General features: G+C 44.1%; 1 protein-coding gene across 1 annotated transcript in view; it reads right to left on the reverse strand.

Moving 5' to 3' along the window:
* Positions 1-2,291: 2,291 nt before the first annotated feature.
* Positions 2,292-15,911, reverse strand: part of Dnajc3 (DnaJ heat shock protein family (Hsp40) member C3) — a 31,659-nt gene continuing 18,039 nt past the window's right edge. The window contains exons 5-12 of the mRNA XM_040745542.1: positions 14,199-14,351; positions 11,876-12,057; positions 11,465-11,584; positions 9,232-9,337; positions 8,883-9,003; positions 6,514-6,646; positions 5,182-5,330; positions 2,292-4,086 (exon numbers count right to left, since the gene is read on the reverse strand). Coding sequence (XP_040601476.1) covers positions 3,929-4,086; positions 5,182-5,330; positions 6,514-6,646; positions 8,883-9,003; positions 9,232-9,337; positions 11,465-11,584; positions 11,876-12,057; positions 14,199-14,351 — 1,122 coding nt within the window. The 3' untranslated portion in view covers positions 2,292-3,928. The remainder of the gene's footprint in view (positions 4,087-5,181; positions 5,331-6,513; positions 6,647-8,882; positions 9,004-9,231; positions 9,338-11,464; positions 11,585-11,875; positions 12,058-14,198; positions 14,352-15,911) is intronic.

Below are 15,911 nucleotides of genomic sequence, written 5' to 3' on the forward strand. Positions count from 1 at the left end.
ACAGCTCTGGGACCAGGCTGGTGGGAAGAATCATGTTACAGTTTTATATAAATTTAAGTATTTTTCCTTCAATACAGAATATATGACTGAAACAGAGAGCTGGCTTTGTTGTTGCTAGAAGTTTAACTGATATATGTTTTGGTACCCTTCCTGTAACCACAAGACAACAGGAGTAGTAAGAGTTCAGATTAAGCCACCTGTTAGACTCTAAAAATAGAAGAATGTTTAAGTCCCATTTTCCTAGGACTTGGTGAGCTAAAGAGCCTTTTTGTCAACTCAGGTCACTGATTTTATGTGAAATGAAGTTGGAAGAAACAGACTTCTAAGATGGATTTCCTTAGAATTTTAAGTCAAAGGTTAAGCATGAATCAGAAGCACGAAAGTAGTAGATATGGCCATAAATATTTTTATTAAATGTGAAAATACACGGGCATAAAAATATTGCCCATATTCATAGACATGTATGAGCCCCAGTTGAAATAATTTTAATTCCTTTTTTTATTAAAACATTAAATTGAGATGGACTGTTGGGTTTGTCCATTTAAAACAAATGTAAACTAGGAGCAATAATTTAACTTAGCAACATCTCTATTTTTTACTTCCCTGTGCCCTGTATTCTTTTGCACAGGTAAATATTTCATTCACAGACGAGTGCAATAGACCTGTTGTTACTGTACACGAAGCCACGCAGTGGCTAATTTTACTCGTAAATCACTCAGCAAATGAGATCATGTTAAAAAAATTATATCCCCCTCCTAACATCATTTGAAATTACAGAATAAATCCTGCCACTAACAGGAAAGGAATAATATGATCTGATGGAAAAAGAGATTAGTTCTTAAAAATCATTACTTGCCTTCTTCCTTGATCACTAAAGTAATGTCAAATACACTCAAGAAAACTGGCCTGACTTCATCTTAACCCTGTGATGTGCACTTACTAAAAACTGGCCATTGCCAGTTCCTGTATCTATGAGGCAAGTGGGCACTCGCAATGGCCTGTGGAGTGGTTTCAAACCAAGTACATCTTAGCTTCTTTCGTCATGGTAAGTCACTTCTGACCAAATGAAAGCCTTTACATGTGAATGTTACCTTCCAGGTATAAATGAGGGTGACTACTGACATTTTTCTATGTAGTTATCAATGTGTCTAAGTTTGGTACTTGCAAAATCAGGGTGACCCTCACACATGCAGCCCTACATTCTGAGATTACAGTCATGAGCCTTCATTCCTTATCACAACTCCATGTCGAATCTGCATACTGCTGTTTAAAACACACTCAACACTACTCAGTATTTTTAAATTAAGATGTTACATCCAATTCACATTGATGAAACTATGGAGATTTTTTTCATATTTTTCTTCTACTCAGTAAGCCTGCAGAAATTAAAAGTGAAGTTGGTCTTCTGGTAGCGTGTGACGTCTGTCCTTCTTCCTGCAGTGATAAACACCGGATGCAACCCAGGGACACTTGACCTAGAGCTCACTATAGAGGAAGGAAAGGCTAGAAACGTAGCAGGTCAGCTAAGGAGAGCTGTGATCATATTCTCCCCAGAATTACCACAAAGGGTTATCTGCAGCTCCTAAACACAGAAACTGGAATAAGGAAGTAGCCCTACAAAACGGAAAAAGAAGTGGAGGATGTTTCTTCAGTAGCTGGTTTTACACAGACTGGTACACAGTATCAGGCAGGAAGAAGGAACTCTATTCATTACTCTCTGCTGTAAGTCGGAAGCTAGGAGACTGCCAACAGCATCCAGGCTGGAACTGACAGGTCATCCTGACCTACCAATCAGCACTGGGCTCTACCTTCATCTCCCTCCATTGGCATCTGCCATTGGCACCAGAGTTTGCAGTGAGCAAGGCTAATCCTCAGTCACTTTGTGTAGTTACAAGCAGGAGAAAAACAAAAAAGCAAAATCACACCTCTCTGGGAAGCAAATTAGGAGGCACTAGATGAGGGACAAGGTCCATGCAGCCCAACCTTCAACCATGTCCAAGTCCCTCTGGCTTCATGCTGCTGGCAACTTTCCACCTGCTCTACACGGGACAGTGAGCAACCTGATGCTTCCTGGTGCTGCTGGGGCAAGCGTGCACTTTGGAAGGTACACAGACGCCATCATCACTCTAGTAAAAACTGTCAGTGACATCATCTGCAAAAGGAGTCAGACTAAAAAACAACTGTAACCTAAGTAGTTGACCTCATCTCCAGTGCTAGGACAAAAGGTACATGTTATCACACCTGGCCTGATTGGAATTTGGGGACACTGAAACAAAATCAGAGCTGAAAGGTATTTCGAAATGCATTGTTTATTGGTAAGAAATAGGCTCCTAAATACAGGCAAAGAACACATAAATGCTTTGCCCACTCCACTATGTGACTTATGTTCTTCCATTTAAAATGTTTTCTGTGTATGCTCAAGGGTATGACTATAGGTTAAGGAAATGATTTGTGCTTGGATGCTACATTCGTGTCTCCCACAATTGCCTAAAATGCTCAGCTTCATAAAGGCAATATATTAGAGCTTTATACTTAAAATATTCACAATGTTTCAAGACAGAAAAAAAACTTTTACCAAAGTAATTCTTCAGATTTCCAATGCAGCATCAGTAGTTCATAAATCTATGTTCTTGATTTAGCAACATATTTTTAGAGCAAAAATTATCCAGTATACAAACCCTGAACAGTACTTTTTTTTTTTTTTTTTGGTTTTTCGAGACAGGGTTTCTCTGTATTGTTTTGGAGGATGTCCTGGAACTCACTCCGTAGACCAGGCTGACCTCGAACTCACAGAGATCCGCCTGCCTCTGCCTCCCGAATGCTGGGATTAAAGGCGTGCGCCACCAACGCCCGGCTCAGTACATCTCCTAAAGTGACACCTGCTTAAAAAGCCAGAGGGGGTCTCCGGGAGGAAGTGGAAGACGCATCTCACCAAGGACACAGACAGAGCTAGACTGATGTGCAAGCCTGTCCTTCCTCCTAAGCAGAGTGAGAAACCAGGAACACCCAGTCCTCATGAGGCAGAGCTACTGACCAAAAGTCAACCAGCAATGCAACCAAGACAGACAGACAGAGACGCCCGCTGCCTCACTAATATTGCTCAGCTGGGAGTCACTACACTGTGTGCTTACGTTGACAGAGCAACTCTGTATCATTAAGCCAGTTTCGTGACACGACCTTTCTATCAAACAACTTGGAACTTCACCTGTTTAAAAAGTATTTCAAACTGACCTTCCACAGTATTGTCTAAAATACCACTGGGCCTCTCACGTATTTTAATTTGTTCTGTTTAACACTTGAAGGAGGATCTGTAAGTTTTTACGATTAAACTCAGGTGAAATTGGTATTCTGTGGATACAAAACAACAAAAAGATATGCTTAACTTCAACAGTCTACACCTGGACACTGACTTGCCACGTGATGGTGCTTCCTACAGATGTCTCTACCCTTCCTTCCTTCCTTCCTTCCTTCCTTCCTGCAGTGATGCCACAGGGACAGGGGTAAGTGCTTACTAGTGACTGGACTAAGCATAGTCGTCCCTAAGAAAATACTGTTCACATTCTCTGAGGAACAGAGACCCAATCCATCCTCCTGAAGATTGCAGCTCCTCCTCAAGGTCACTATGCAAGGCTGTGTAGAAACTGTCTGCTCCAGGTTAAATATGTGCATGTTTAATGCTATCTGACCACATCCCCCAGGGAGTCACAGATGTGCACAGGCTGCTTTGTCAGAAACAGGCCTCCTTGCTCCCACCTTGGCAGGCCCATCAGATCTACAAGAAGAACAGCTTTTTCCCCTAAAACAACTCTTTGGTCACGGACAAACTGAAAGTTTTGTTTCATTTTGTTTACATTAGAATTCCCAACAGTTTTTGTTTTTAATGTTAAAAATAATAATAATGAAGGAGAGGAGCGGTAAAACAGCTGGTTTAATTGAAGTGGAATTTAAATCTAAATGGTCCGCCTGAGCTGAAGGGATTGAACCCTTGCCATGAGTTCCAACTTCTGTGGAAGGGGTTACCACCACCTCCTTGTTGACTCTCTGCATCAAGAGGGTCTTCTCCATCATCAAACTTCTTTCTCATTTCTAGAAAAGAAACCAGCAAAGTAAGACCCACATAGTACACTTTTCCATTCCCATCCTGAAGAAAAGGACTGCAAAGAGAAGTCTCCAAGTCATGCTCTTTGTAAAACAGCCTGTCACTGTTCATCCCCCAAATGAGTCATCAGGCAAGAGCCTCACCGAGTCGTCTCCACAAAGCATCTAAGGAAGTGGTTTGCCCAACAGGTAAAACAGCACTCCCTCCATAAGGCTCATTTTCCTCCCAAAATGTAGACACATGAGCACGATGAAGAACAGGCAAGGCTGGGGGGCTCTCCTAACACCACCAAATCCCTCTGGCCCCATCGTTACACGACATTTGAGGGACACTGTATTTTGTATTCAATAACAGAACAGGAAACTGCACCTACTGTGTCCAATAATGAAGTGCACCTGTCCCCCTTACTAGATTACAAATTATTTGGGACAAAGATTATTTCAATTCTGAAGGGGCAAAACTTGATTTCTTCTTTGTTGACCACTTCCTAATTCAAATTAGAATACCCATCCCTACAAATACAGAAAGCCACAAAAAGCAGTGTGTACAAATTCTTAGCCTGTCTCACTTCCCAGACTGGATTCACATGTACACCTGTTCATGTGACTTAAGGCAAGATTGCTGCTAACACCCATGAGGCACAACAGGCCTCTCGTCTTTCGTAAACCAGCTTAACACACTGGTTTCCTCACAGGCTCCCGTGACGTCTGAGAATCATCCATCACTGAGCTAGGAGGCTAGCAGGGGTCTGAGAGAGATGCGTGTTATGCTCAGTGTTGTGCTTGCATATGGCTGCTAAGAAAACAAGGCTAAGAGATGACCGGAACTCGTTCAAGCAGGAGAAAGGGTTCCACATTCAACATGCTTTCACATTACAATGGCACAGTGCTTACCATCACCTGAGGGCCCCCAGACTCAGGTGGGAAGAGGCTGGACAAACTGCGGGGCTGACAACCAACCACAGTCCTCCCGCTCACGCACCTGCTCGCATTTCACCTCTGCCCCGACTGGGGTGGGGGAGGACAGGAGCTAATTCATCTCCAACTGCACCACCTAAGAGCTCGAGGACCTGGAGCGGGTACCTGGGTCTGAGAGGACTTCTTTGGCAGCTGCGATGTCAATGAACTTTTTCTCTGCCTTCTTCTTTTCTTCCTCATTCTGGAAATTATCCGGATGCCACTGAAGTGCTAATTTTCGGTATGCTTTAATGATTTCTTGTTTTTTGGCATTTCTGAAGGATGAAGAAAATTATTTAGCAATTGTCAGAAAGGTCCTAGCCTACTTTCACTAAAACAAAATCAGAAGAGCTGAGCTGGGAGTCGTCTTTGAGCACTCTGAGTATATAAAACCTGAGGCTTACTCACAGCACTGCAAACAAATCTGTGTGTGTAAGGAGACCGTGGAGTGTCAGCTCATGACACACACACAGTTTGTTTTCCTCGAATTCCAGATCAAAGACTTAGCGTGCTGTTCCGAACAGTGAACTGTGTTTCTCTTTCCTTTCGAGTCATGGGGTGTTGGGGGCAGGCACTGAGGCAAGGCAGCCACTACCCTGACCTAAACCAGGCGCGCTTCTCAGGACGCATGCTCACTATGCATCCCAGAGCACAGTACAGACCTTTACAGCTGTCCCTGCTCAATCTCCACACCACCATAATTTAACTCTTTGTGGGCGACACAGAGACATTCCCATGTCAGGATTGAGCACACGCCTTTAATCCCAGCAGTACTCAAGGCAGAGAGCTCTGTGAGATTAAGGCCAGCTAGGTCTACATAGTGCCAGGGCTACGCAGCGAGACTCTGCCAATCAAAATACAGCACCCACATCGCTAATTAAGACCAAAGCTTCAAACTTTGAAACAAAAGCTGGCATTCTACTTAGTCAGAGAAAACGAGTGTTTTTTAGACAACCCTTTAGGATTTATTTTCTTTTATGTGTGCAGGAGGAGCTGCCAGCATGTGTAATGGCAAAGCTGGAAGAGGTCAGAGCTGGAGTTAGAGATGGCGTGAGTGATCGTGTGAGCAGAGAGCTAACCCTGGGTCTCTGCAAGAGCAAGTGCTCCTAACCACTGAGCCATCTTTCCAGCCTGGAGCCCAGAACTTATAATAGCAGTACAACTTTACCTTTAGGTGCAGGGGAGGGTCTTTTTTCCTTCCTCCTCCCCAATGAAAATAAAGTGCAACTCTACTTTCTTAATCCTTCCCAAAACGTCTGGGCCTAAGACCCATTTACACACAGCCTTCGTCATCCACTGGTCTTTAGAAAACAGTCTGCCCAGAACTGTTGAAACGGCTCATGACAGTAAGGGCTGCTAGAGTAGCCATGACTGAAGCGAGGGAAGGAAGGGAGCCAGGCCCAGACAAAGGGAGCGACCATCAACTTTAAAGCAGTTCATAACACAGCAATGTGTCACCTTTTCACTCCCAAGATTTTGTAGTAATCCCGTTTCTGTGACTGCTTCAGTAACCGCTGGGCTTTCTCCAAGCCTTCCCGAATCTGCTGGTCATTTTCATTGTGCTCCTGAGCAGCTTCATAATCCTGAATGGCTGTCAAAATGTTTAGGAAATGCTGTTAGGGGAAATTACAATTCAGCGCCTTTATGCATTATACCAGCTTGGTACTAAGCCCTCACTGTCAGCCCCGTCCCTCACTACTGCTTCTAAGAGCCAACATGGCACCATTGTCATAATTTTGTTCAAACTTAACTCATAACCGAGGCGGAAGTTCTCACTCGTGTTTGACAGAACTCACTGTGGTTGTTTACTATCTACTCTCTCACATTATCTCCCGACACCTCCTCGAGGGATTTTAATATTGTACAGAGCAATCTTAGCACCACTGAGACATACATGGTCACTGCATAGCAAAGAAAGTACAATGCTTGATAAGAAACATTAACATCTATGTTGATAGTTTGGAAGAAGCAAAAGGTACAAAGGGAGGAACCATCAACGCAGTGCCGCCAATGTGATGCCACTGTCGATCCAAACAAAATATAGGAAACGTACAATACACGCTCCACTTTAGAGAATTTGTGTATCTAATGTGCAGAAAGAATCAAGGCAGCAGGCCTGAGATTCACCCTGCCAGAGTCCTGCTGGTGGAGACTATTCATGGCCAGGTTTGGGAAGCTGGGTTGATTTCAGGGACACGGCTTGGTCACAGGCTCAGCGGGCCTGGACGTCTGAAGTCTGGGTGTCACAGAGCAGTGACAGTCCTGGATGTGGGGTCTCGGGTGAGGCCCGGCTGCAGAGTAAGCTTGACTTGGGTCAGTTCGCAGGAACAAAGGTTCAGCCTCTTCACTGTCTTCTCCCTCACACCTCACCACCCCCAACTGCCAAGTCTTTACACTGCACTTACTAACTTACAGTATGCATGATTTACTATGACAAGCATAGGATTGTTGTTTCCTATAGTCAGATAATTGCAAGTAAAAACTATTAGAACCTCAGCTATTTTTGTTACATTTCCTCAGATTCCACCCTCTGGGAGGTGATCTTTTAAAAAGTAAACCATACAAGCCTACCTCAAAGCCTAAGGAGCACTACGTAAGACATGGAGGAAAAGACAGGGCACTCGGGAGGCAGAGGCAGGCGGATATCTGTGAGTCTGAGGCCAACCTGGTCTACAGAGCGAGTTGCAAGACAGCCTCCAAAACAATACAGAGAAGCCCTGTCTCAAAAAACAAAAATAAATAATTAATTTAGGAAGAAAGAATGTAGGAGCCAGACGCCGGGGAGGAATACTGTCAAATGCTGTCTCCTGGACATGACATAACTGTTGGACTCATCAACTCAAGAGCAGCATGGTGGCCCACACAAAATCTAGCCAGTCAACTCTCCAGCATGGATGAGGAAAGACTCGTAAGCTCCTCCCCTCCCGCTAGCTGAGGAGCTATGAACAGTTCAAGGTTTCTAGAAAAGTCATTTGTTTTCAGGTCTGTAGTCACACACCCATGCATACCACATGCTCACACAAGCAACCTTTAAGTCAATGTGCTATTGAAAATTAAAATGATAGAAGGAGGGGGTGTGTTGGGAAGAAAGGTTCTACATGGAGTGGACAGAGAGAACGGATGACTGATTAAAACCATGTGAAGTCATCAAATAGATTAAAAAATTAGCCAAAATCCAAAATGCTCATAAAGTACTATCAAAAATGTGGTAATGAATTCCATCTTTTAATGAACATACTATTGTGTGTGCTCCAGTACTGCCTTTTTAAGGGCCTCATAACATCTAGGAGTAAAGTGAGGTAAGCAGTTATCCTAACATTGCTAAAGTTGGGAGGTCACAGGATCATTTGTTAGACAAATGTATATGCACACTTTATGCATATACGTATTACACAATTCTGTGTTTATGTGCTTAGGAGAGTCATATATGTACATGTCTAGAAAAATAAACAATGATTACTTCAAACTTTTTTTTTTTTTTTGGTTTTACGAGACACGGTTTCTCTGTTTTGGAGGCTGTCGGTCCAGCCTGGCCTCGAACTCACAGAGATCCGCCTGCCTCTGCCTCCCGAGTGCTGGGATTAAAGGCGTGCGCCACCAACGCCCAGCTCGATTACTTCTAACTTTTTATTCTGCTGTTCATCTCTCCTAATTGAACTGACTACTGAAACTGGTTTATATGCCAGTAAACTGGTTTCAACAGAACTGTTTTTCAAATTCTCAGTCATTTGCAGGCTAACTGTATTCTAGATAAAATGTAAGTGAACTCTGTTGATTTCCTACAATTTAACCTTTAGCTACTGCAGCTCTATTCCTTCAGAGTTTACCTTCGTCATACATCTCCTCTATCAGATAGGCCTCTGCTCGGTCTTTCAAAGCGTTCACGTTGTCAGGTTCCAACTGTAAAACTTCAGAACATATTCTAATGGCTTCAACAGGCTTTTCATCCTAAAAGTCAACGCAAGAAAAGAAAATATAGACTGGGGTGCACCTCAGTGGAAAAGTGCTTGCTATCATGCACAAGTTCCCGAGGTCAATGCTCAGTACCAAAAATAAATAAAAATAAGCACTGTGAACCAGAGAGATGGCTCGGTGAGCGTGCGCACAATGATTGAATGAAAAAAGACAAAAGTGAGTTAAAAGTGGCCGTTATCCCGTGTCAGGCATTCACGTTACCTTAGAGAAACAGTGACAGATCCTCTCTTTGGAGCGGATGGTATACTCAGCTACACTGGGCTCTGTCTTCATGACGGATTCGTATTTGCTGGTTGCATCTGTGTATCTATGAAAGGAGCAACCGAGGGGCCACAATGAAACTATCTCTGAAGCTTTACAAGCCACCGCCCCTTTACTATGCATCGCTTAACAAACACAACGGAAGGAGCACAACACTGCCTCCAAATACAATTCCTCTAACCTTTGACCTGCTCAGTCCAGAGAGGACGCTTTGACACATGGGGCTAGGGGCCAGGTGGGGGTATAGGGCATAGGGTGGCCAGGTGACTCAGCAGGTAAAGGTGTTTGTCAGTGAAACTGATGACCTGAGTTTGGTCCCTGAGACTCACGTGGTAGAGACCAATACATTATTCTGCAGGACATGCACTTGCCTGTGCACAGGCATACAATAAGGACTATCTAACACATGTGGCAAGGCCACATGAGGGGTTCAAAGCTAGGGAAGGAACTCTGCAGCTTCACGGATCTCACCATCCACACTGAAGTGAAACCAGAGCTGGAGCCACTTTGGGCCATCCCTGCGCCCGAGTCCAACATGCCCACTAGTTCCTCACACGCTCCTCAGGCGAACCTGAGTGTCCCATCACCGGCAAACACCTGCTCATCCAAAATAGTGCGCGTGCGTGCATGCACTGGGGTGTAGGCACTGCACAGGGCGTCAAGACCTAGGATATGTCAACCACTGAGCTGTAGCCCCACCTCTAAAGATTTGCATATGAAAGCAACAATTCAGTGGGTGAGCGTCAGTGAACGAATGGCTAAATGAACTACAGCAGATACTAATACTATGGAAGACTTAACCAATAAAGGGGAAATGGTAAATGCACACACAACTTTATGGTATTCCGAGATGTTAGAGTTTGCAAGACACTGGGAACTGAGTAAGGCATTGTCAGGAGAGCTGCAAAGGAGCGAGCGGGGACCTCAGGAGTCTGCAGACATCAGCCACACTGTCCGCAAGGTCACCTCTCCTCCCCAGACATCAGCCACACTGTCCGCAAGGTCACCTCTCCTCCCCAGACATCAGCCACACTGTCTGCAAGGTCACCTCTCCTCCCCAGACATCAGCCCCGACACCCATTACTCAAGCGACTCCTCCTTTAAGACGAGAATTTCACTGCCTACCACCTCTGAGAGCATCCATCCCGTCTTCGTGCTGCAGGCTGGGTTAAGGACTCTGCTTCTCCCATTGAGTTCCACTCTAGAACTCTGCTACCAACCCTATGCACGAGCACTCCATACTGACTCCCACACTAAGCTATAAACCCTGTAAGGCTAAACACTGTAGTCACATTTCTATACGCAGTGTACAATCCAGTGCCTGACACACAAACTAAGAAAAACCTGATGCAGCATGCAGCTGCTAGGAAGAACGCTCTGCCGTGACTGCAACCTACACTCTGTAGTGACTGCAACCTACACTCTGCAGTGACTGCAACCTACACTCTGCAGTGACTGCAACCTACACTCTGCAGTGACTGCAACCTACACTCTGCAGTGACTGCAACCTACACTCTGCAGTGACTGCTACCTAACTCTGCAGTGACTGCAACCTACACTCTGCCGTGACTGCTACCTACACTCTGCAGTGACTGCAACCTAACTCTGCAGTGACTGCAACCTACACTCTGCCGTGACTGCTACCTACACTCTGCAGTGACTGCAACCTAACTCTGCAGTGACTGCAACCTACACTCTACCGTGACTGCTACCTACACTCTGCCGTGACTACAACCTACACTCTGCAGTGACTGCTACCTACACTCTGCAGTGACTGCAACCTAACTCTGCAGTGACTGCAACCTACACTCTGCAGTGACTGCAACCTAACTCTGCAGTGACTGCAACCTACACTCTGCAGTGACTGCAACCTACACTCTGCAGTGGCTACAACCTAACTCTGCAGTGACTGCAACCTACACTCTGCAGTGACTGCAACCTAACTCTGCAGTGACTGCAACCTACACTCTGCAGTGACTGCAACCTAACTCTGCAGTGACTGTGACCCACACTCTGCAGTGACTGCAACCTAACTCTGCAGTGACTACAACCCACACTCTGCCATGACTGCTACCTACACTCTGCCTGCTTCAACACTGTATAACCCTGGAGGTGTAGCTGAGGCTCAGTGCTCTCTAGACCCTCCCCCAAAAGGATAAGGAGAGGCTCTCACCTGCCATCTCTGATCAGCTCTTCAGCTGACTCGATCATCTTGTTAAGTTTCTTCACTTGCTTATAATGTGCAAAACACCTTTTGTGATCCTGGTCAAGTTTCAGACATTCACGGACTTCACTGCTCATGGAATTTAAGAAAAGAAATACTCCAAGTCAAAACCATTCAATACTTCACCACATCAAGTAGAATAGAAAAATCACCATTAACAACATGCTGACTTTATCATTTGCTGTACACACTTATGTATGACATCATATCAAAGATACGACAATTTAAATGGCATGAAGTTATACATTAAAGCTCTGTTTTGGTAAGTAAAAGCTTACTTTAGTTAACAATGTTTCTTGTAAATAAACTGCATAATTATATATTAGGGATAATGTAATTTATGATGTCACGGGAGCTGACCTGAGGGATAACTCGTGGTCTCCTAGCTGATAGTAGAGTGTGCTGATTCTGTAGAATGCCTCCGTGTTATCATTCTTCAGCTTTGAAGCAGCCTTTAAGTCACTGATTGCTTTCCTGGGTTCTCCTTCCTTTATGAAACACTCAGCTCGAAGTTCTCGCAACTCTGCATCCCAAACACAAACCTTGAGAAACAGAAGAACTAGACTTTGAGAAACAGAGGATGTACATGGATTCCTGACCCCCACACATCCCATCCACATATTTATACGTAACACACCCCCAGTTACAATGATCACAGTCAGTATTCTGTAAATGGTGTTTAAAATCCTGATATATGTAAACGTGACACATAGTACGGGATAATTTCTTGAGCGTGCCTTTTCTGAGGGAGATACACATACCACCTTAGGACCCTGAATATAAGGAAACAGCATTTGCACACTGAGATCCAGCCAAGCCTGAGATGCACAATGAAACCCTTTCTCAAGCAAAAAAATCCCACAAAACTGTGGCATTTACTAGTAGAGGGGTACCCCCATTCAAACATTTGAAGAGAATATTCAATAGTCAGATATTTTACTCGAAATTATAGTTTCTACAAGAAAGAAAATCTAGGTTCTTTTTCTAATTCTTGCTCTGTTTCTTGCTACAGGATACCATGCATACCAAGCTGGCCTCCAATACCATTAGCTCAGGATGACTTTGACGTCCTCATCCTCCTCCCGGCTACTTCCTGAGTGTAGTGGGCCCAGGCGTTTATCACTATGCCCAGTTAACGCTGTACTGTATGTCAAACACAAGGCTGCACTGCATGAATGGATGCTGGGCAAACCCCTACCAACTAAGCCTAAAAACTCAGTCCTCAATTACATTACATTGACTACTAAATTATTTGCTGTAAAATGTTATATCCTTGCTTTCCTGTTATTAAATCCTCATTTTAAAAAAGAAAAAAAAATAACATGGAAAACTTCACCATTCCTGTTTTACGAAAAGTCCATTACACTCACTGAACACAGATTCTTCCAGAGACCCCAAACTCACCAATAGGTCCTGTATGTTATATTTTCCTCAGAGTTTCTAACATTATGTCAATTTTTCATAACTTTTCTATGTATGTATACACACACACACACACTGAAATCAACACTAAATATGAATTCAAATGGACAGTCTAGCAGCAAGAAAGTGAAAGGTATAGTTTTATGTTTCTTTAATAAGGTATCAATAAAATAATTAAGTAAAGCAAGAATTCTTCTGTGCCATGTCACATGATTCCCTCCATTACGTTATCAAATAAGGTCTGGAAAGACGTTTCAGTAGGTGAAGACGCTCCCCACAAAAAGGTGGACGAGAACGACACCACAGGATTCACCTCCAGCCTCTACAAGTGCATCCCAGTACACACAACCACACACATCACACACGCTGATAATAACTTTTATCAAAGGATGTCTATCTTCCACACATCACATTGTGATTGACAATATTAAGTCAAAGAGCTGTGAAAATGGTATTATATTGATTATTTCCATTTAGGCTTTCTTCTGAAATCATCTGTCATTAAATCCTCCTGAGGCAAGCAGACCCTAACTTTATGCTTCCTATCAGAAGCTCTGTATCCCAGTACTCTTTTCATCTAGAAACTTCTCATTTTAAGCATTTCTCTCTTTCCAAACGTCATGTTTCCTTTTTCTTAAAGTAATTCATCTTTGGCCGGGCATTGGTTGTGCACGCCTTTAATCCCAGCACTCAGGAGGCAGAGGCAGGCGGATCTCTGTGAGTTCGAGGCCAGCCTGGTCTACAGAGGGAGTTCCAGGACAGCCTCCAAAACAATACAGAAAAACCCTGTCTCGAAAAACCAAAATATTCAAAAAAAAAAAAAGCAATTCATCTTTTATACATTATCTAGCATAATATTCTCCAAATTTAAAAGGGAGCAAATCAAGCAGTGGGTAAAAATATGTTATTCTTGGCCAGACGTAGTGGTGCACACCTTTAATCTTGGTACTTAGCACACAGAGTGAGACAGATCTGAGTTCAAGGCCAGCCTGGTCTACGTAGAGTTCAGGTAAGCTAGAGCTACATAGGAAGACTGTCGCAAAAAACGACAAAAACTACAGTTCTCACTTCACAGCACCCCAGCCTTTACGAAAACCCTTCCACTGCAAGCTTATATGATCCATCTTTAAGAGCTAAAAGCCCAAGATCAGTGTGCACCCTTCTTGGATTTGGCCATATATGAACATGCCAAAGTACCTACAATGTGCCTTCCTGTAAAAGCAGTGCCCGACTCACCAGCAGCAGTACTTAAGACACTCACCTCTAAAATCGTATCAAGGAAGGTTATAGCAGCGGTATAGTCAGCACTTTCGAACGCACCAAGGGCTTGTGAGCGCAAACGCTGCATCTCATCCGCTTTGACAAGCTGAGACTGGGCTTCCTTCTCTTCGTGTTCACTTGGATTAGACTTGAGCTACGAGCGAAACAACAAAGTAAGCAAGCTTTGCTCTCTCAAGTCCAGTGCCCGTAATGCACACGGGTCTGGTCACTCTGACACACGGCAGACACTGCCATGCCCAAGCTGTAGCCCACAAGCTGAGACAGCGCAGAGGGCAGCTTCCGTCACTTCCGGTTGTTCATTACACAGCAGCAGGTAACAAGACAGCGGCCTGCCATTTCTCAGCGACAGCGCTGTGAACATTTCCATGCATACTCTGACTGGCTAATCCTAGCATTGTTTATGTTTGTGGTTTTACCCACCAAGCCTCTCAACAGCCCTTTTATGATTACTTTAAAATAAAGCCTCAATCAACAAGTCACTTCCCCAAACCCTGCACTAATGCCTTTTCCACGTACTGTGCATTTCCCTGGACAACGGAAGGACAGTAACGCGTATCTGGGTCCGGCAAGCACTATAAAGCGCAGGTTCCCTTCAGTACTGGGGACTGAGCCCAGAGCCTCACTCACGCTAAGCCTGGCTCCACCGCTGGCTTAGACTCCTAATTCTTTTGTGAGCTCTGTGTAAGTATGAATTCACAACAAAGGGAGCTATAGCTCAGTGACAGAACTCCTTCCTCCAAATGTGCAATCCTAGGTCCAACCCCAGCCCGGAAACAACTCAACAATACACAATGAGGACAGGTTTCAAAAGAAGAAACTCATTTCCCCTTGAATTACACAACAGCCAACTTTAAAATGTGGACATTCTCTATTATAGCAATTAAAGTACCTAAATTTGACACATAATAAAGGTGTAATTTAATGCAGCCTCACATGTTTATCTGAATAATCTGAATTTCTAGGTTATGCACAAACAAAGTAAAGGCAAGTGACATACAGGAGAGAGATTTGAACCAAGTTATCAGACAAGGCGTAAATATTCAAGTGATAGCAATAACTTACACAACCCAAAAATAAGAACAGCTGTAAGTAAACAGGCAAAGTACCTGAAAGTGAAGAAATAAGAAGCAGGTACACAGAATAACATTCCACACCACTCAGCACTGGGAGAAGGCCAATGTAAACGACAAAGCTGCCTTACACTTACTAGGAACACTGCAGGGGTTGGATCTAGAATGTTACCCCAAGTGGGGGGGGGGGTCCCTGCAAGCATCACAGCCAGGAAAACTCTGCTCAGCCTGACTTAGTGCTCGTTCAAACTTCTGGAGTTCTACCGGGCGTTGGTGGCACAGGCCTTTAATTATGCCAGTACTCGGAAGGAAGAGGCAGGTGGATCTCTGTGAGTTCGAGGCCAGCCTGGTCTATAGAGCTAGTTCCAGGACAGCCTCCAAAGCCACAGAGGAACCCTGTCTCAAAAAAACAAAAACAAAACAAACAAAAAAAAAAAAAAAACTTCTGGAATGTGACACCAGGTCAGATTATTTAAATGTGGGAAATGTTTCTTGGCAACAATTATCCCAATCCCAAAGCACATGTGACTTCTCCATGAAGATGGGCTCTACAGTGCTAAGAGCCTGGGACCTAGCAAGGGTCACGGCTTTAAAGTGCATGTGACGTGTGACGTCCCCCTAAG

The sequence above is a fragment of the Mesocricetus auratus genome, unplaced genomic scaffold (assembly GCF_017639785.1).
Source record: "Mesocricetus auratus isolate SY011 unplaced genomic scaffold, BCM_Maur_2.0 Super-Scaffold_2245, whole genome shotgun sequence".
Taxonomy (NCBI): Eukaryota; Metazoa; Chordata; class Mammalia; order Rodentia; family Cricetidae; genus Mesocricetus; species Mesocricetus auratus.